This window comes from Haemaphysalis longicornis, unplaced genomic scaffold (assembly GCF_048455015.1).
Source record: "Haemaphysalis longicornis isolate Haplotype H1 unplaced genomic scaffold, Haemaphysalis longicornis Haplotype H1 scaffold_9, whole genome shotgun sequence".
In the NCBI taxonomy this organism is placed as follows: Eukaryota; Metazoa; Arthropoda; class Arachnida; order Ixodida; family Ixodidae; genus Haemaphysalis; species Haemaphysalis longicornis.
In genome coordinates, this window is record NW_027526460.1 from 91,040,289 (window position 1) to 91,061,184 (window position 20,896).

Below are 20,896 nucleotides of genomic sequence, written 5' to 3' on the forward strand. Positions count from 1 at the left end.
AGTAATGTCTTCAGCAACCCTGCGTGCAATACCCCTATTTCTCAGCAACATTGAATCACCGAATATCAACCCATAGAATAAAGAATTTACGCGCTTTCTTTTCACTTAGATTCTAATTTAACCGCCAAAATACCGGTAAAAAAAACTGCAGGATAAAAGTCCACTGAGTTTACATAAACATGCCGGCTTTGTTTACGTGTTTGCAAGACCTTAGAAGATTGAGCAATCTTTGGGAACTAAGCTTTCCTATTGGTCAGAGATCTCTACTCTAGGGTTCAGAATATTGTTACCCCGCACCTCCACTACAGATGTTGCGGAGCAAGGAAAACGCTTATTCACAACTAGTAAACGAATGTGTCTCTATTGGCCGATAATTTGGAAGGCAAATTGGGACATGCAGCTAGGTCTTTCAGCTCGTGCACACGCCAGTCCACCAGAGCGTCTTCTTCTTCCTCGACGGATAGCCAGGCTGCCGCACAACCATGGCACATGCCCACTGTGGGGGATTGCGCCTTTTGGAAGTCGAGTGTCTGGCCAGCTCATTTCTCGGCTAGCTCATTTCTCTAATACGTTCCACGCGGCATAATCAAACATCTGTTTCTTTTGCGACCAAACGTAATACTAACTTCAAGTGCAACATGGAATAACATGGTATTCATAAATTTTAATTGTACTTCTTGGCGCTCTCTAACAATAAAAAATACCTTAAAGTAGTAGGGTGCAATACTGAAAGGAATTAATCGAAGCGTAAAGCTGCTGAGCTTCCAAACTGGGTCCATAAAGAAATGAGACATCATAACTCTTAGGGGGAAAACAATTGTTCCCTTAGTTCGAAACATTCACTGTCCGACATGTTGTCCCGAACACACGCTTCGTTCGAAGCAGTGCTTCACAGAGTAGATAAATTAGCGTAGCTGGTAAACAAAGCGGAGCCCTTCAGGACGTGTTCACCCCGAGTGAACAATCGCCTAGGTAAGCGCAACTAAGTTCGAGTACCCCCCTCCCCCGAGCGGGCAGCAGTCTTTTCGCGATGAGGCTGCTAAAGGAAGAAGCGCCGAAGAGCAACGAGCTCACAATCAGATCTTAATCGATTGAGGCTGTGCTCTGTGCCCTTTGTATGCGACTGGCAGTACTGGCCACACGCTTTGTCTAATTAATTGCTTAGGCGAGGTTTGGAAGTGCTGCCTGTTCAAAAGAATTAAACAGTTTTCTTTTGAACTTGCGTGCTCCTTGGCCCTGCAATGCGTAGGGCAATGCACGGTAACTAAGTCGTCAAACATCTTGTGCTCAAACGCCGAGTTAGGCTCGGGCCCATGGTACTTACCATAGTTACTGAGCTACGTATCCTTGAGGGAAGAGTAATGGTGTTAAAGTAACACTAAGAGTTCGGAAGTTTCGGATGCCTCTATAACTTTCAAGTACAAAACGGTGGTAACTAAATTTAGTAAAGTAGAATTACGTTGTGAACCCGTTTTCGCTCTCTTGACGGCCAATACAAAGGGTTTGAATATAACCGTGATTCAGTTATCATTAACGGAGAACCTTGCGCTGTTAAGAAAACGTGCTGTTCAGTAGTAAACAACCTTAAGACTTCGCGTACGTTGCCGACCCGGGAATCGCTTGCAACATAAAGTACAGAATGAACACATTTTCAAAATTTGCTCTCATAAAACGTCCTTCGTTTGAAATCATTGAATTGCTCGAACAAAAAACGCTCTTCTGCGAAGTGTTGTCACTTCCAGTATTGTGAGGATCAGTAAGAAAGACCTAATTAAAGGGGCCAATTAGCTGATGCTTTTAAAACTAAGGCTTCGCTTTTATCTTGTTCTAAGGAGACCTAACGAGAGCCTAGCAGGCCGCTAATATAATAAAACAAGCAAAATTAAACGACACAGAAGCAAGTATACAAGGCATAGAACGTAAGCCTGCCCCTCCGTGGTGGCTAATTAGTCAATAAGAGGGCCCAATAGAGCGGCTACAGTTCAAGGAACGGAGACTAGATTTCTATCACGCAGTGACCCCTCTAGATCAACACTTGTTCTTTAGCCTTGGTGCGCAGGAAAAGAGCATGTCGCGACAGGTGATTATTTCTCTTTTCCTTTCAACAGGGCTCTAGGAGTTAACAAAAGTTAATTAAACGCCAAACTCGTTAACCTCAACAAAAAAGAAACACGTTCCGCCATACGTTCCCGCCAACAGAAACCAATGCGTGACCATCACGACAAAATAAAACAGGTGAAAGCACGGTTTTCGCCGTACCACTTTTTTCCCCCTAAATAAAGCTGCCGGTATTGTAACTTTTACGACATGCGCAAATTGAAAAAGAAGGACGAGGCCATAAAAGTGTCGGCGCCAAAACCTAGTTCCCTACCCGAGTAGCTACCAGCAGCCCGTTAAATTGCAAAAAAAAGGGCTCCACCACAGCTACCTTTGCTCGGACATCCCAAGAAACACCGACTCGTGGCTAGGGTGAAATAAACTGGTTTACTTCGAAAAAGTTCCTGACTCCTGTTATTTTACGTGTACGTATGCGCGTGTTTGCGTATGCTTTACGCCGCTCGTTACTTAGGTCCGGCAACTTTGTTCAGAGGAGGGATAACGGCAAGTTTTTTTTTCGGAATGCCTGCGGAGCTATAAAACCCGCCATGAAGAGCAGCTGCGTGCAATTTGTTTTTTGTTTTTGTGATTTCGGGAGAAAATTTGGTGGGGGCGTGTTTCGCAGCCCGCTGTTGCGATTTGCTATTTTTACGGAGGTTGGGAAGGGGGTTGCTAGGATTCAAACGTAAGGTACAATGTGACCCCGCACGTTATCCCCAAGTAAATATTGTGTGTACGTTACACGTTACGATTCTAGAAAAGCAACGGGCCGGGTAATGAACTACCGAAAAGGGAAACTCGTTTAAGGAACCTCGCTTCAGGAAGGAAGGTGGACTTTGCTTCAATTATACATTGTAACAGAGGGGCAGACGGAGGACGAGAAGCAGCAGGTGTGGAGAACACTAGACTTGAATTACTTTATTACATGACAGAATACACCCACCACAAGGCATGCACAGAAAACAGATACAAGTGTGCTTGCACTCGTGAAGGCCGCGCGGGGCGTGCTTGCGTGCGTATTCCTCTTACGGGTAACGGAATGGAATATTCGGCGCGGCATTTGTAAGCGCACTTGTGGTTGGTTTCTGCCAATGTCTTGTGTTGGGTTTATTATCTCACGCAACGCAGCATGTACGGTTAGCGCTCATTTCTTCCGCCTTTTCTCGTCTTTCGTACTCCTTTTTGTGCCGTTACGCGCACTTTTTACCCTAGGACAAGAATGCACAAAGCTTCACTACTTTCTCTTTTTATCTGCGAGAAAAAAACTGTGCTGGACAAGCGTACCCTGGAAAGCAGGCGAGCATCTGCACCGCCGGCAATTGTCACCCACGCGTCCTGCAGCCAACACAGCCACAGCACGGAGCTCCCTTAGTCCATCATTGACGCAGCAGCCAGCCTGGCTAATGTAGAATATTCTGCACCATAAATGCATCTTCCAGACCAAATTCTCCTCACTCTGGACGAAGCAAGTGGCATACTTTCATTGGCAGCGTTCTTCTGTTTCACGTTTTTTACAAGTTTTAACATTGGTGCCAACCTTCCAGGACCCAGGAGCCGGTTGGGATGGATGTGAATTAAAAAAATTTGGCGCGTTATTGTAAGCGCACTTGTGGTGTATTTTCTGACACGTTTTGTGGTGGATTCATCCAGTCATGTAATAACGTATACATAGCTTACACTTACGTCACGATAGCTGCCATGTTGATGAACCACGTCGCCGGCGAAAGGAAGTGAACTTATCTGGTGCTCTTATCTGGAGCAGCTCTAAGGAAGCGGCAAGCCAACGCCGCCTGTATAAACATTGCCTGACGCGTCGCACGCCTTTCAACGGGAAGGGTAGGGACGCTTCGTTCATTCACTCATCCTTTATATGGCGCGCGCCGGCGGACATCTCGCCTCACCTCACTGCTCGTGAGTCGCGAACGCTGCACCCACGTCTACGATGTATATCTGTCAGCCTGCCTGTTGGGTTTCAAGAGCCGTTTCGCTCACATCTTAGCCGCGACGGGGCGATAGTTCTGGGGCGCACTGGGGATCTCTTTCAACGTGTCGCTCGCTTCATACTTGCGGCATTTCTCCAAAGATATCTGACGGAGGCGGAACTGAAATAATGTAAGAACACATTAAATTAATTGTGCGGTAGATAAATAGTGAACGGAAAAGCGATATTTTTGGATGGTGCAGCCGTTATTTTACTGATGTTTTTCTATCCGGAGGATTTACGGGAAAAAAAATTGCGTGCACATTTTTTTCTTCAGGCGCTCACTTCTACCATTACTTTCCAAAATATCACGTGCTTGTAAATTTCAGAAGGTTATAGAAAACAAAAGAATAAGCAGCTCAGGGGTCCGCCACGCTGTCCGGGCGCTTTTACAGTACAGTCCTCAATTTTAAAAGTGGGTACCGGTGCGGAGTGCGAACAGCGGAGACAAAACAAGGCCGAAATGCTGAGGGGACAGAGGGGGGACTCCCCACTCAGACAATTTCGGAGCCCGTGATCCAAGTAGATAAGCGCGCCAAGCGGGAATCAGCCTGCGGCAGAACAAGTGATTTTGCTGCGAGGCAAAGACGGTTTCATCAGCGACAGACCAAGACAGGCAGGCATGGTGAAAAAGAAGAAGGCGTAGGAGCGCCGTCTGGGGTACGATAAATAATCTGTCATCTATTTTGCATAGTTTCCCAGAAGTGGCGCTCGCCGGCGGACATAAAAGCACGCAGGAAGGCTACAGAGCGGGGAAGGGAAGGAGAGAGCAGCAGGAGAGTGGCTGTTTGCCCATTTTTCGCTCACGCGATAGGCAATGTTTATACAGGCGGCGTTGCATTGCGTAACACGTGAGCGAAAAATGGCCAAACAGCCACTGTCCTGTCGCTCTCTCCTACCCTTTCCCGCTCCATAGCCTTCCTGCGTGCTTTTATGTCCGCCGGCGAGCGCCACTTCTGGGAAACTATGCAAAATAGATGACAGATTATTTATCGTACCCCAGACGGCGCTCCTACGCCTTCTTCTTTTTCACCATGCCTGCCTGTCTTGGTCTGCCGCTGATAAAACCGTCTTTGCCTCGCAGCAAAATCACTTGTGCTGCCGCAGGCTGCTGCCGGCTTTGGGCGCTTATCTACTTGGATCACGGGCTCCGAAATTGTCCGAGAGGGGCATGCCCCCTCTGTCCCCTCCGCATTTCGGCCTTGTTTTTTGTCTCCGCTGTTCGCACTCCGCACCGGTACCCACTATTAAAATTGAGGACTGTACTGTAAAAGCGCCCGGACAGCGTGGCGGGACGATCAGCTGCTTATCCTGTTGTTTTCTATACTCTGGTGAAATTTACAAGCACGTGATATTTTTGTAAAGTAATACTAGAAGTGAGTGCCTGAACAAAAAAATTGGCCGCTTATAGAAGTGAGTGCCTGAACCAAAACATTGGCCGCTTATCTGCTCCTTTCGTTGCAAATGTCGTCAAAAGACGATAGTCTTTATCGACTTTTGCCAAGTAAATGCATCCCTTCGCTTTCCCGCTCACCTCTCATGTTGTTCCTCTTGCGTCGCGCTCCTCCCAAGGTAAAGACGCCAAAGGTTTGCTTAAATGATCTTAAATTTCCCGCGTTCCACTTCTCCAAACCAGGTGTCTCGATGCCAACGCTGCCGTACGGCGAAGACGCATGTGAATCGAGGCGCCCTACTTCAACGTTTATAGAACCGCGTTTCCCTCGTCCACGTGCGTTCCAAGCCGAACGTGGAACCTATCTAGTGGAACCTTTCGCAACTCTTGCCACTTGATTTCTTCAAATGCCGCCAGGAGCTATATGGCGCGGGCGACAGCAGGCGACGGCGGAGTGATATTTTTTTCTTCAGTTGATGAAGTATTTAATCTCGCCAAAATCAAACATGTACGATTTTTTATAAAGGAACGCTGCAAATATCACTTCTGCATTAATTTGTTGTATTATATATGCGTAATGTCTTGTTGTTCTTCAACAATATTGACAAGTATGAACATTACACCAGACTTAGACGGGCACATTTAGCTGTGACTATATACCACTACTGCGCAGGCGTTGTTTTACTTTGGCCGGGTGGCTGAATCGAGTCACAGACAGACAGACGGACAGACAGACATACAGACAGACCAAAATTTCTGGGTTTAAGTAGCCCAAGAAAGACTATCGTCTTTAAAAATGTGCACCAATTTTTAAGACGATAGTCTTTCTTGGGCTACTTAAACCCAGAAATTTTAGTCCGTCTGTCCGTCTGTCTGTCTGTGACCCGATTCAGCCACCCGGCCAAAGCAAAACAATGCCTGCGCAATAGTCTTATATAGTCACAGCTAAATCTACCCGTCTATGTCCGGTGTAATGTTCATACTTGTCAACATTGTTGAAGAAGAACAAGACGTTACGCAAATATGAGACACCAAATCAATACAGAAGGGATATTTGCAATATTCTTTTATAAAAAAATCAAACATGCTTGAATTTGCGAAATTAAATACCTTATCAACTGCAGAAAAAGAATTCACTCCGCCGTCGCCTGCTGTCGCCCGCGCCACTATAGCTTCTGGCGCCATTTTAAGAAATCAACCGGCAACAGTTACGGAAGGTTCCACTAGATAGGTTACACGTTCTGCTTGCAACGCACGTGGAGTAGGGAAACGCGGTTCTATAAACGCTGAAGTAGGGCTCCTCGATTAACGCGCGTCTTCGCCGTACTGCAGCGTTCGCATCGAGACACCCGGTTTGGAGCAGTGGAACGCGGGAAATTTAAAATGATTTAAACAAACCTTCGGCGTCTTTACCTTGGGAGGAGCGCGGCGCAAGAGGAACAACATGAGAGGTGAGCGGGAAAGCGGAGGGAGGCATTTATTTCGCAAAAGCCGATAAAGACTATCGTCTTTTGTCGGCATTTGCAACGAAAGGAGCAGATACGCGGCCAATTTTTTTCTTCCCTAAATCGTCCACAGATAATAAGGGCAGTAATAATAACAGTAAAATAATGCCTGCTCCATCCGAAAATATCGTTTTTCTGTTCGCTATTTGTCTACCCGATAATTAATGTTTTATTACACTATTTATTTTCCGTCTGCATCAGTTATCTTTGGGAAAATGCAGCAAGTATGAACCGAGCGACACGTTGAACGAGATCCCCAGTGCGCCCCAGAACTGTCGCCCCGTCGCGGCTAAGATGTGAGCGAAACGGCTCTTGAAACCCAGCAGGCAAACTGACAGGCACACGTCGTAGAAGTGGGTGCAGCGATCGCCACTCACGAGCAGTGACGTAAGGCGAGATGTCCGCCGCCGCGCGCCACGTAGCGGATGAGAGCCTCAACTAAGCGTCCCTACCCTTCCAATTGAAAAGCGCGCAACGCGTTAGGAAATGTTTATAAAGGCGGCGTTGGTTGGACAAGCAGTGCACAAGAAAGGGTGGTGGTGACGTTACGGTCAAGCTATATACGTACATTTAACGTTCGTCCCGTATTCTCTTTCTCGCCGTAGTCTTCTTATTTTCGCTGTTACCACGTCAAACTTTAGAGAACTAACTACCAGTGACGACGTTTTTTGTAGTGCGTTTCCGCGAACATACAGACCATCCAGTTAATCAGTACACACTAGCATTTATAAAACGTTCGTATTCGCAAGTATAGGACATGCAGATAGCTTTTTCTCGCGGTTCAAAATAAACTCTTTTTTTTGCGCACCAAATATTGTATACCGAACATATTACATCAAATGTCACATTATTATTATCCAGAAGCAAGTCAAAATGTGTCCTATTTACCCACTTCATCGGAAAACTGTCGACGTCGGGCCTGTCCAGGAGATTCCCTGGCCGCGTTTTGCGCCGCGGCGGCCGCAGGGTGTCAACACCTAAATATTCTTACACTGGGCCGGCAGCTCAGAAAGCAGAATGGTGCCGTGCTCGCGGGAGGAAGAGAGTAGCCGCGACGCCATGCGAAAGAACGGCGTTGAGACGGCGACAACGCTTCGGCCAGAAAAAAGACAAAACAACTTGCGAAGCTTGCGCCAAGTCGTCCAAGGCTTGAACCATAGCGAAGCTGCAGGATTTATTTCCACGTGAGCACTGAGAAGACATCGCCACGCATTTGTACAAGTTTCAATTTGCTTATTTACATGTTCCGCCGTTACTTTGCGCTGTGCTAGTAGTAGTCATCGTCATATGCATCGATATCATTGTGCTCCTCATGCCAAGCATCCCATGCGCGGCCGCGCTTCACGACAGCGGGGGCGGAGCGGCGGCGCGTACCTGCACGACGCATGCGCGGCGTTCCTGAAGTCGCGTCGAGGTTCCGTGGAGGTGTTGCGCCAACTGTGGCACTCTTGGTTTATAGGCAACGCGAGCCGCTCCTCGAGGTTATCGCCAGTTTTTTGTAGCGTAAGCAACACTGGCCGTGGTCGAGCAGTTTCGCGTGTACCCTCAAGGGCCGTGCTGCGCAAGCGCGAGGAGCACTGGAATGAATTGGATTGGCTTGACTTGGCTTAGCTTGGGCTAGCTTGGCTTGGATTGGATTTGGATTAAATTAGATTTTATTGGATTGGATTATAAATCTTATCCAATTGGTGTACGGGTGTGTAGAGAATTGGGTCTGCACATTCACCTGTCTACGCATTCCAGAAATTGACGTCATAGCCGCTGCAGATATACTGGCGCCGGCGCGTGCCAAGCTGTGCGCCTCTTTTGCGCAGTAGCCAAGTCTGACGCTTCGCCGGAGCCGCTTGATAGACGCTTCGCGCGGCTCCTGGAGAACCGTGCTCCGCATGCGCGAGGAGCAGTAACTGGACTGGACTGGACTGGACTGGACTGGACTGGACCGGACTGGACTGGACTAGACTGGACTGGACTAAATTGGATTGGATTGGATTGAATTGCTGAACCTTAGCTCATGCTACGCATATCCTGGCATAGCCGAGATAAGCCACTGCTAATTTTTTTTTATTTTGCTTAATCCACTGCGCACGGTGGGGACGCTCGGTGGTCATCGCGAAGCGCGTGCTCACGAGCCCTCGGCATTTTCTTGATATTTTTAACGCGTTACGTGCCACATGTCAAGGCCAGCTACAACAGCTCCGCTGTTGAAAAGAACTGATCTAAATTGGGATGTAACTGTAGACTTACAATAATACTCTAGTTACGGCTCATACAGCCTCACTAGTCAGCCAACTTCCCAGAATGGGACTGCTGATGCATTTTTGTACACTAATGAAGCGGTGACAAGAGTCCATCGCAGTAGCCACAGCACCGATGAAAAACGAAGAGCAAATGACGAGCTCGAGGCAGCGCGTCTACCTCCCCATCGATTGCGTTGTCGTCTACTCAGTGACGCACCTTCTGGGCAACACCGTTGAGCAATGACGCACGCTGCAGGCACACCTTTGGTCAGAGGCCAACATCAGCAGCGGTGGCACAGAGGTACTGCGATCGCCCCCATCACTGAACACCGGAATTTGATCCCCGTCCCGACCAGACTCTCACAAATGTTCTTTTCAACCCTATTCGTTCTCTTTGAATACAGGAATCTCCCTATGTCTGAAGTCTCTTCTATCCTTTTGAAGCGACAGCTTTCTTATCAGGACCGATTGCGTACGGTCAAAAAACGAATGCATTTCCCCTAGACCGGTTGGCCGACCGAAAAGCTCTCATAAGATCTCTGGAGACATGGCGCGTGCCTGATACCGGGCTTCCATTGCGTCAGAAGGGTTAGTCGAAAATCGCGAAAAAGAAACGGTTCTAGACAAGACAATTCACGCATGGGTCAAGAAGGACGACTACGATCGCATAACTTTACCTGAGAAACTACGTATCGGTATCCACGTAGATACATTCTTTGAGGCGTTTACATAGTGCGCGAAAAGTCGTCGCACGGGCTCGTTCTTCGTTTCTGATTTTAACGTCTGTCGGTAGATTGGACGCAATTGTAGCGAAGGTTGTACGCACTTTCAGCGAAGCTTCTGACGGACTTTTAGATGCGACGGCACCTCATTCACTCGCCTTGTCACTCCATACGGCGTTGTCGTTGTAAGTCCACACCCCTCCCCCATTCTCCTCGCCGCGCGAGCTGCGCTCTCCGCAGCTCACCCTCTCTCCTCTCCGATAGCGAACACTCTCTCGCGAGGGGCATTGAATTGGATTCGATTGGCTTGGCTTGGCTTGGCTTGGTTTGGCTTGGCTTGGATTGGATTGGATTTGGATTGGATTGGAATAAAGTGGATTGTGTTGGACCCGCCGCGGTGGCTCAATGGCTAAGGCGTTGCGCTGCTGAGCACGAGGTCAAGGGTTCGATTCCCGGTCGCGGCGGTCGCTTTTATGATGGAGGCGAAAAGCAGAAATGCCCTTGTGTACGAGATTTCGGCGCACGTTAAAGATCCCCAGGTGGTCAAAATTAATCCGGAGCCCTCCACTACGGCGCACCTCATCGCCTGCGTTGCTTCGGCGCGTGAAACCCTACAATCAATCAATGGATTGTGTTGGATTGTGTTGCGTCATAGCCGCGCCACGTTGCGTCATAGCCGCGGCAGGGGGTTCACGGCACGTTTCACGCGATGGGAGAATCAACCTAATGGAAACAACAACTGAACCCCCTATGCGTCGCATCTACACAGGGGTTCCCGCGAAGGGAGGTGGGAGTAATTTTTTTTAGACCAGAGAAGAATCAACACAGCTACGAAGACTTCAGACAAATTCCTTCCCACATGCCACACAATTGCATATGATGTACCCCACATTATACAGCTTCGATTGCCAGTTCTGCAGCGGAACGCCCAACACCCTATACCACATGGTGTGGGAGTGTAAGGGCGTCAAGGAACTACCGGAGGTCCTGGCGCCATCACCTGAGCAGTGGGAGGCCGTGCTGACCAGCGCGGTCCTGGAGAACCAGCGTGGTCTGGTGAACCGGGCTCTTCGTGCTGCGGCAGGCCATGGCATCCCGGACTAGGGACGCCAACCAAAGCGGGCGATCACCTCAAGACCAACGCAGGAGATCATCCTCCGCTCCTTTACCATTTATGGCAAATAAACGTTTGTACTACTACTACTACTATGCGACGGCATCTCATTCACTCGCCTTGTCCCTCCATACGGCGTTGTCGTTGTCCGTCCACACCCCTCCCCCATTCTCCTCGCCGCAAGAGCTGCGCTCTCCGCCGCTCGCCCCTTCTCCTCTCCGATAGCGAACACTCTCTCGCGAGGGGCATTGGATTGGATTGGCTTGGCTTGGCTTGGATTGGATTTGGATTTGGATAGGATTGGTTTGGATTGGATTGGTTTGGATTGGATTGAATTGGATTGGACTTGGATTGGATTGGATTGAAGTGGATTGTGTTGGATTGTGTTGCGTCATAGCCGCACCACGTTGCGTCATAGCCGCGGCAGGGGGTTTACGGCACGTTTCACGCGATGGGAGAATCAACCTAACGGAAACAACAACGGAACCCCCTTTGCGTCGCATCTACACAGAGGTTCCCGCGAGGGGAGGTGGGAGTAATTTTTTTAACGTTAGTGCGCTTTCGCGGTTCTCTCGACTTTCTTTTGGAAGAAAGGGTAAATTTTTAACGTGTCTTTACTACTTTATGCGTCGGCGCAGATGACACTGCATTTTCCCGCAATGCGGAAATAATTATTTTCAAATAAAACCAATAATGACCAGAACACTCGGAATGTTAAGAATGGTACGACTAGGACCACCGGATTTTTGAATTTTCATTGAGAAATGATTTCTTGCTCAAACGTGCTTGTTTTTTAAGGCGTAGCGTTGATTGATGATTGATTGATTGTGGGGTTTAACGCGCCGACGCAACGCAGGCGATGAGGCGCGCCGTAGTGGAGGGCTCCGGATTAATTTTGACCACCTGGGGATCTTTAACGTGCGCCGAAATCTCGTACACACGGGCGTTTTTGCTTTTCGCCTCCATCAGAAAAGCGGCCGCCGCGGCCGGGAATCGAACCCGCGACCTCGTGCTCAGCAGCGCAACGCCTTAGCCACTGAGCCACCGCGGCGGGTCAAGGCGTAGCGTTGTTTGTCTGGCATATGGCGTCGGATGTCGCGCTAAAACGCACTGCGGGAAAGCCAACTTTCTCTGACGACAAAAGATGATGAATGTGGGTGAAGTGAAAGTTGGTTGAAACGCGAAACTTTGTCCGGTCGAAAGCCAATGACTTCAAGGTCGCAAATCAAAGTCCAAACTCCACATTGTTACGCTCAAAACACACTGCAGGAAAGCCAAATTGTACAAAGGGTTTCCACAAAGTCACTTCAGGCTCAGGTGCACCGTCAGCACTTCATCCCTGGCCAATACCCGCGAGTCGGTGGGCCTATTGTCACTAGATAAGCTAAAAGAGTAGCGCCACTGAGGCACGCAAGTCAGCAACGGCGGCCATTTTGGTGTTTATCAGTGTTGCCAGATTGTCGCTTCTACCGCCTCGCCGCTTTACCCGCCGCGGTGGCTCAGTGGCTAAGGCGTTGCGCTGCTGAGCACGAGGTCGCGGGTTCGATTCCCGGCCGCGGCGGCCGCTTTTCTGATGGAGGCGAAAAGCAAAAACGCCGTGTGTACGAGATTTCGGCGCACGATAAAGATCCCCAGGTGGTCAAAATTAATCCGGAGCCCTCCACTACGGCGCGCCTCATCGCCTGCGTTGCGTCGGCGCGTTAAACTCTACAATCAATCAATCAATCGCCTCGCCGCTAACTTCTACCGGGGCGTTTGTTAACAACACTGCCGAAGATACAGCAGAACGGCATCTTCGTACGCACTTCAGCTGCTGATATGCTGCTACGCGCGTTATCTTTGATTCGTATTCGAAACAACGTTAGTCGCGCGCAGCCGCAGAGCAGGGAGGACAAGCTAAGTCTTCCACAGTTTACCGAATGAAAATGCACAAGCAACAAAATGGCAGCGCCTATGAACCGTCGCAGTGTAAACAAGTGCCCCGTGATGCGAACTGACCGATGGTCATGGCGGCGGCACGGAACAAGAGCAGAAAAGAGTGCCGATACTCTGTAACCTTATCGAGTGACACTAGGTGCGCCCAAACACTTGAATGACATCCTCATCACCAAAGTCTCCCGAGATTGGACTTTGATGCGATTCGGTTTGCGTCGGAAGCAAGCTTCTCGTTGCAACAGTCCTTGTCGCTAAGCGAATGGGCTTTGAATTTTTTCCGTGCCTTTTTTCTGTGCCTTTCATGTACTATCTCTCCCTTTTTTGAGGTCCTGCGCCACCTTCTCCACCCCTCCACGTGTGAAACCCCGCCTACCCTTACAAAAATGATTGTTGAGTTTCATAAGAAATTTTGTTGAATTCACTCAACAAACATTGCTGAGTATCCAAAGAATTTCTGTTGAGATTGTGTTGAGGATTTGTTGAGTTTTTCAGGAAAAGTGGCCACCGTGGTTTCATTGATTTTCCGTTGAATTTCTTACGTCGAATTCCCATTGAGTTTCTGTTGCCTTTCCGTTGAGTCTCCACTGAATTTCGTATTGATATTTTGTCGAGGTTTTTATGAGTGCCCAATGTGTTTCTGTTGATATTTTGTTGAGATTTTTACGAGTGCCGCATGCGTTTCTGTTGATATTTTGTTGAGATTTTTACGAGTGCCCCATGCGTTTCTGTTGATATGTTGTTGAGTTTTACACGAATGCTCAATGTGTTTCTGCTGCGATTTCTTTCAAAGGTTTTTGCGATCATTGTAGGTTGAACAAGAATCTACATTTTATCGCACCACCAATACACGAGTTTATGGTGTGGCAGTAGTGCATGTCATGTGACTAAAAATTCTGCCTCATGCAGACATGCAAAAAGAAAAACAAGGTGTTCAGCGTGCACTTTTTACTTTATTTCCCGATTCAAAAGCGATGATAGGTTATTTTTTATGTAACCGGCGCTCACACCTGGAAACTTCTGGCCCGTGTAGCCTGCAAGAGATAGAATGAATTTATGATTTACTATAAAAAATGAAAACGTGTTCAGCAAGTTCTCAGAATTAGTAATAAAAGTGTGCAAAAATAGACACTTTCCCAAAAAGCATAAATGGGATGCACTGATCTCACTGTGCACATGAAGAAAAACGGGTGATTAGCTACAAGTTGACAAAGATGACAGCTTTGTTCTTGGCACTCTAAATGCAAATCATGTGCACTCACCGACCACAGCCTTCACCCGCACGGGGTCCAACCCTGGCTTTGTAGGAGTGTCGCCCTGGGCTTTGCCTTTCCCTCCAAAGAGAGTTTTCCCCTTGAGCTCCTCCGGAGTGAAGACATGGCGCAAAAGAGCCCTGGCAAATTTGCCAGGGCCACTCGCACACGCATGCACCAGCTGATCCAGGTACCCCTTCTCAATTAGCACACCGCCCCCAATGTCAACCTGCGAGCAGAAAATAAAACCGAAACAGTTGAACCAACATGAACTCCAGGATCGAGACAATGAAGAGTTTGAGTACCCATGAACAATTTCTCAGAATATTACGGTAATTCATTTACAGATTTTGGCATTGATCCACTAAAAATTCTTTTCGAATAGATTTAATTTAAATGTATATTTTTAGTTTTTATGGGTGAACATGCATACCTCAACATGCTTTCGGCTTGTTTAAACAAGCGTTTCAAGAATTCATTAAAGTGTTTGCCAAGTGCCCACTGCAGTACACCGTGGGTGTATTGCTTTGTGGTAGAAAGGCCAAAAAAACCATTTGGGTGCTGTTAGGTCAATCTGGATGAAAGGTTATGTGGCTAAAATAGTCAGATGGCTGTAATGCACACAAAGTAGGCAGTACGATGCCTTGCCCTGACTCATGCAACTATCCATAAAAAACTGACCTTTTTTTAGCACCCGATTCAGCAAAATAAAATGAGCAGACTGTTATTGATTTTTTAAATTATTTAAATTGAAAAGAGTGAACCCTAGTTACAACTAGGCCAATTTGCTCCTTCATTTTTTCATTGGCTAGCAGTGCACGAGGGTCATACGCGAAATGTGGTTTGCGGCGTGGTGCTAGCAGGAACTTTTTGTGTGGCTGGTGTTCTTTCTGCAGGATTGTGGGTTTGCGAATGCCTTGTCGTAAGGGATACCCAGCATTGTTTTTGGTTCGAAATTCCGCACTGCGCTGTTCACGCCTCCTACAACCACAGACACGAAGCAGGCTGCACGATGAATGCTAGCACAGCGTGACAATTGGACAGGTGCGGACAGCGGCTCAGATAAGGTAATTTTGCACTGTCTGTGTCATCTCCGCGCGCTGATTGCCTTATTTTTTTTTCATTGCTTCAAATGACTGTAGTTCGAATTAGGAAAATTTATGCACTTAAAGCTGCAACGATATTTCATGTGGTGGTGGCGTGTGATAAGAGGCACTGTTTTTACTGTGCCCCCCCAGGCATGCTGCGCACTTCTTGAGGAGTACGAGAGTTTGAGAGGTGCTCTAGTGACAGTGTTCTGGTATGTTGAGCGCATGACCATCCTCCGCCTGAGCTTCCAATGCTGAGCGATTATGCACAGGATCTGGGTGGAAACGACTGCGAGGTAAGAGTGCAATAAAATTACATACAGTGGCGGTGACAGAGATTCTACCTGGGGGACAAAGATTTTCAAGTGTTTTCTTTTCAATGTAGATGAAGCATAAATTATAATTGATTGATTCTCGGGTTTAATGCACCAACGCTACACAGACTGTGAGGTGAGCCATAGTAGAGGGCTCCGTATTAATTTTGACAACCTGCGCATCTTTACATGCGCCGAAATCTCAACCACATGGGCATATTTTATAGCAGACATGATAGACAACAATTTCCATCCTGCACTGGGCGCCACCAATTCTTTCGGACTGCGGGGCGAGCAGACGACGCTGAGTCCCACGCTGTTGCTCCGTGCCATGCGTGAATATCAGACGCACCGAACGGCATCGAAAATCGGTGTCATTTATTTGGCATTTCAGCAGCAACAAGTTTAGCAGTGCCTAAGGAGAACGTTTAATTCTTCCAAGAGGTGTCCCGTTCGCCCATCAATTCTGTTCCTAACCCACTAAGGTGGCGGGCCAGTCCACACCACTTTGTCCTGACAGGCATTGCCTGTGAGGACAAAGTCCTGCCAGCAGGACGCCTGACCTTTTTATCCTCAATTGATGTTTATTTTCGGAATTCTGGGAAAATTGCCATCATTGCCTTTTACTTGGCGATGTTCAGAAGCTACTTGTCCGGGCAGGCGTGATTACGTCGTTACTGGCTGCACCAACAATCAGCGTAAGCACAAAGTGCTCATGCAAGAACCGTGCGAAGTGCACCATGACAAAACAAGTGTCTGCATGTGCGGAGTCTATTGGCTGCACAAATTTCCTGCGTCGCTTGAGTGTCACCGTAAATGGGTCGTTGCGCTAAATCGCAGACTTAGAGCCTGGCAAATTTGCCAGAATGAGCCCGGTGGTACGCTGCTTTTGGAAGCGCTGTTTAATCACCCTCATGCTCAATCCTTATCGCACGTTTCTGTTCTTTGGAGGTATGTTTGGTCCGTTTCATCGACGGGAAGCCATCGAAAATCAATCAGACACTTATGCTGCAGCTTGGGTACGCGAAAAATTCTCAAGTAACCCTTGTGAAAACCGTGCTGATATTCGAATGTGATATTATAAATAATTAGCAACTTGAGAGTGGATGAAATGTTCCCTGCGTATGGTGCTTGTTAGGAAAATTTAATGGTGAAGTACCGTCCCTGATTTAAAGACTGGTGCTACCTCGGCTATCCTCCAATCACTGAGAATAGTGCCTGTCATGAGAGACTGCGAAAAAAGTGCCGACAAAATCTACAGACTGCGGTATGTACTTTTCGGTATAGTGTGATTAATAACAGTATGATCTGAAGTAGATAATATTGTAAGCTTACTTAAAATGGAAAGTAGCTCCACACCAGTCTGTATTGCAAATTCAAAACAATATCGAAAATCCTAAATGTTTGCTTGGCTTGATTACATACGGATACTTGCTTCAAAGTCAGTTCAATTTCTATTCTTGCAGTTTAGCCATTGGCCCCAGATTCGCTTCAATATCCCTGCTAAGCAATGACACACTCAAAATGCACAACACTGCTTCATGAAACTTTCAAATAACCAGGGGCTAGAGCACTGCTAACAGGTATACATTATGACAGGTTCCAACATGAAATAACTAACCTGAAAGTACATAATCAGTGGGTGCACTGATGTGGCAGCGGTGCCTGGACTGATGCGTTGAGCAAATGCGCTGGCTTCTGAACGGGTGGTCCAAGCGGCCAGATGATGGATGAAGGATTGACTATTCCTGGCGGCAAAGCGTACCCAGCACCAAGGAAAGGCCAGGCAGTACTTGGGTACAGCAGGTGCAGTGTCAGTTGGCCACGGAGGGCCCTGGCAAAGCCTTTGAAACTGGACTGAAAGCCAGCCAGCCAACCCGGACAGCCAGCAGCAGCACCTGAAAGTGCATAATCTGTGAGTGTGGTGGCACTTGATGAAATACAAGAAAAGCACACACAAACCACGAATGCTTACATTAAGCAGATTATTAATCGTTAATGAGTAACCTCCAAGGCCCTAATAAGAACATTCCCGCAACACCCAAACTGAAATTTAGGTCAGAGTAATGTATTTATTAGGCACGCAGGTTCTGTGAGTGGGGTATGCCTGATATATGCAAAGCTCACTGCTATGCTAATTTGCATGGAACGCTTGCTAGCAGCCCATATGCATCGCTAGCTTTCAATCGGAACTGGTGTGTACTAGTTGAGGCTCCTCCATTTCAATGCCTAGCTTGCCTTTGCAAGTTCGATTCTCCAATATAAATAGAGTTGAGTGGGCAGGCGCCCCTGCGAGACCACGCGCGCGCATTTCACCTTCAATTTCCACGTATGTGAATGTGAGCTTCACGAGTACGGCACGCATACCACGACGCATATCGCGGCCCGAAGACCACGAGACGGGTCGCGACGGCGGCAGCCGGTCTCGCGAGCGTAATAGCTGCGAAGCGCACTGCACGGAATTAACAGTCGCCGCAAAGGCACTGTTTGAGAGACACATAACAAACAAACGCCCCGGTGTTTAAGAGCCTTGCGTGATGTCAAATAATTAGCTGCCGCGTTCTACAGCGCGAGCATCGCAACAAAGGTCTAGCTTCAGCGTAAATTGATGCTGACGGCTGCGGAAACGGTAGACTGGTAAATCCAAGGCGCCAAACAAGTATGCTATATCGCATAGGCTCTGAGAGCAAATGAGATGGGGGTCTACCGAATAACTGACCCATAAGCACCAGAACTCGTTCCGAACAAGAACAGAAAAACAAAAAAATGCGTACTCACCCCAGCAGAAACGACGTTTCCCGCCTAAAATCCTTCTTCACGCTCGTCTTGCCCTTCAAGGACACCGACACTTTGTTCGGACGCAATGTCATCCACCTTTGACGCGCGATGATCGTTGAGGCGATGATCGTCACCCTATAAAGCTTTTATAACTATGATTTAAGCTTGAAATAGATAAAACTGAACAAATCGCCCCAGCTACCACTCCGCACAAAACCAACTCCATAAACAAACACACAAAAAGGGAGTGATAGTTGCCAGACTGCAATAGCGGCATTTCTGTGTTTGACGAAAATTGTGTTATTGGTAATTAACTTCCTGCTTTTAAAGTATTAAAAGTGTTTATAACTTAAATTTGAGGTTTTTAAACGCAAAAGCGAATAACAGTAAACTAACTGACATATATACTTAAATTGTAAAGGTTTTAAAGTTAGTTTTGGTTTTGTTTTCAGGGCGGGTTTCTCTACAGAGGAGGTGCGAGAAAACGAACTACTTTGGGTTTAGGAAGAGGGTGGCAAACGTCGGTGTGATTGAAAGCAAGGAACAGGCGCTTACTATGGTTTTAAAAAAGAAGAGGTAATAAAACCTTCATAAAAAAAAAAAAAAAAAACATCCGACGAGGATTCGAACTACGGACCCTCAAAACAGTAATCGAAAACGTAACCACTCGGCCATACACAGGAACTTCAGCGAATGTCTAAAATGATTGTATAACTACGTAAGCCGGCAATGAAAATTGTCGTTTGTGTCTAGTCAATGCTGCATTTTTGGAATTCTGGCAGTTCTAACGCTTGTTTCTCACGCACCGATCTTGCAGACGAGGTCACATTGTTAGTACTCCGAGCGATTGAGCCGGAGCTCCCTTATTTGACTCAAGCAAAGCTATCGCAGGTCACCCTGGGTCACCCGCGATCTTTTCTTCGCAAGCCACGGTAGCCACGAAGGAAATGGCATGCGCCGTTGGAATTGTGGCCGTTGTGGCGTTGGTAACGCTTGTTTGTCACGCACCGATCTTGCAGACAAGCAACATCGCGCTAAAACTACAAGCGATGTCACTCCTGGCATGTCAGGCGCATACAGCAGCGAAAACCTCTGAGTTTGTAACAAGTTGGGGATAATGCAAGGCAATATTAAAGAGACCGAAGCATGTGGTGGCGGCGACGTAATAAGTGCAGCAAAACTAGGTACTGTGGGCGGCAGCGACGAGCGAAAAAGATGTAACATGGGCCGCCCCCGCCGGCCTGCGCAGAAATGGAAACACGCAATCGAAAAAAACTGTCCGGCCGATTCAGTTTGTTGTTGACGAAGAGCAACCGAGGCTTCAGCAACAAACGATTGTGCTTGCCGTGGTATGAGTCAAAGCATATCTTGACATCGTTGTCGTTATGCTATCGTCCGTCTAGAAGGGAAAAATCAGAACGCAAACGTTTTCGTCTAGCGTCTATACCAGATATAGACGCTGCTGTTTAATGATATCTGGAGACAAATTTTTAGCTAATGGTGAAGCAGCGGATATTTTGTAGTATGGACAAGTGAATTTTATGGGTTAACTGAATGGCTGAAATTGAAATATGCACTCTAGAAACATTGATAAAACAACAGTATAAACAAGAATTTGAATTTTGTTCGATCACACTGAAAGTGCAAGTTATCAGAGTTTGTACTGTACTTTACCTTGTGCTGTATCTTGTACTTTGTATGCTTCCAATGCTGACAAGGCAGAACATATATTGTCTGCGAGATGTTACACAAAGCATCAGACATGACGCGCTGATTTGTGCGATATGTGACATGTTGTAAGAATACCTTGAAGACATGTTGCAGAACGTCTAGGACTCATCGTTGAAATCTTTATATCATGAACATGTTGTTGATCTTCGACATGTTGTTTGACTCTTTACGATATCAGACCTTTATAATCTTGCAGTATATCGACATCTAGTAGAAGTCCTTATCATTAAAGACATGTCGTTATACTTATTCGACAAGTCGTTGAAATCTTTGCGATATTGGACCTTCATGATGTTGAGGACAACGAAATGTCGTTGAATTCATAAGGTGTCGACAACATGCCGTAAAAGTTATGTGATTTTCGTTGAAATCTTTGTGATATTGAAGACATCTCGAAATCGTTATGATATCATGCATGTCGTATGGATATGTTGCCATATGTACAAGAAAGCGCTGAGAGTTGCATTGTGAAAGCTGGCTACCTGTACAAAATGCAACTTCCTTGAAAAATGCAACTTATTTAATACACTCACACTGCACAAAAATATGCTAAGATGCTGCCTAATTAGGCTCATACATCCAGGACAGTGGGTATTAAAGTTTTAGTGCACGTGGCTGTCCATGTCGAAGAAGCATGCAGATAGTATTTGGCATCAGTTGCTGATGACTTGCCCACAAATAATCACCATGAGTCACTGAAAATACAACAAAAAGTCAACAAGAACTCCACAATAGAAAAATCATTGTGCGG

The 20,896-nt window shown here is 47.1% G+C and overlaps 2 protein-coding genes across 3 annotated transcripts in view; both read right to left on the bottom strand.

The window, feature by feature from the left end:
• LOC144153658 (uncharacterized) overlaps nt 1-20,896 on the bottom strand; it is a 205,784-nt gene that overhangs the window by 52,254 nt on the left and 132,634 nt on the right. The window lies entirely within an intron of this gene.
• On the bottom strand, nt 13,915-18,663 carry LOC144153659 (uncharacterized). The gene is made up of 4 exons (XM_077685322.1): nt 18,415-18,663; nt 17,258-17,534; nt 14,244-14,463; nt 13,915-14,015 (listed from the first exon to the last, which is right to left on the bottom strand). The coding sequence occupies exons 1-4, from the start codon at nt 18,504-18,506 to the stop codon at nt 13,930-13,932; spliced, it is 675 nt and encodes a 224-aa protein (XP_077541448.1). The 5' UTR covers nt 18,507-18,663; the 3' UTR covers nt 13,915-13,929.

Bases quoted from the DNA above. Each gene is read 5' to 3' on its own strand.
- LOC144153659 (XM_077685322.1), bottom strand. From the start codon at position 18,506: ATGACATTGCGTCCGAACAAAGTGTCGGTGTCCTTGAAGGGCAAGACG. The intron at 14,464-17,257 runs GTTAGTTATTTC...TTCTGCTCGCAG, and splicing joins CACTGATTATGTACTTTCAG to GTTGACATTGGGGGCGGTGT. The intron at 14,016-14,243 runs GTGAGTGCACAT...TATCTCTTGCAG, and splicing joins GCGGGTGAAGGCTGTGGTCG to GCTACACGGGCCAGAAGTTT.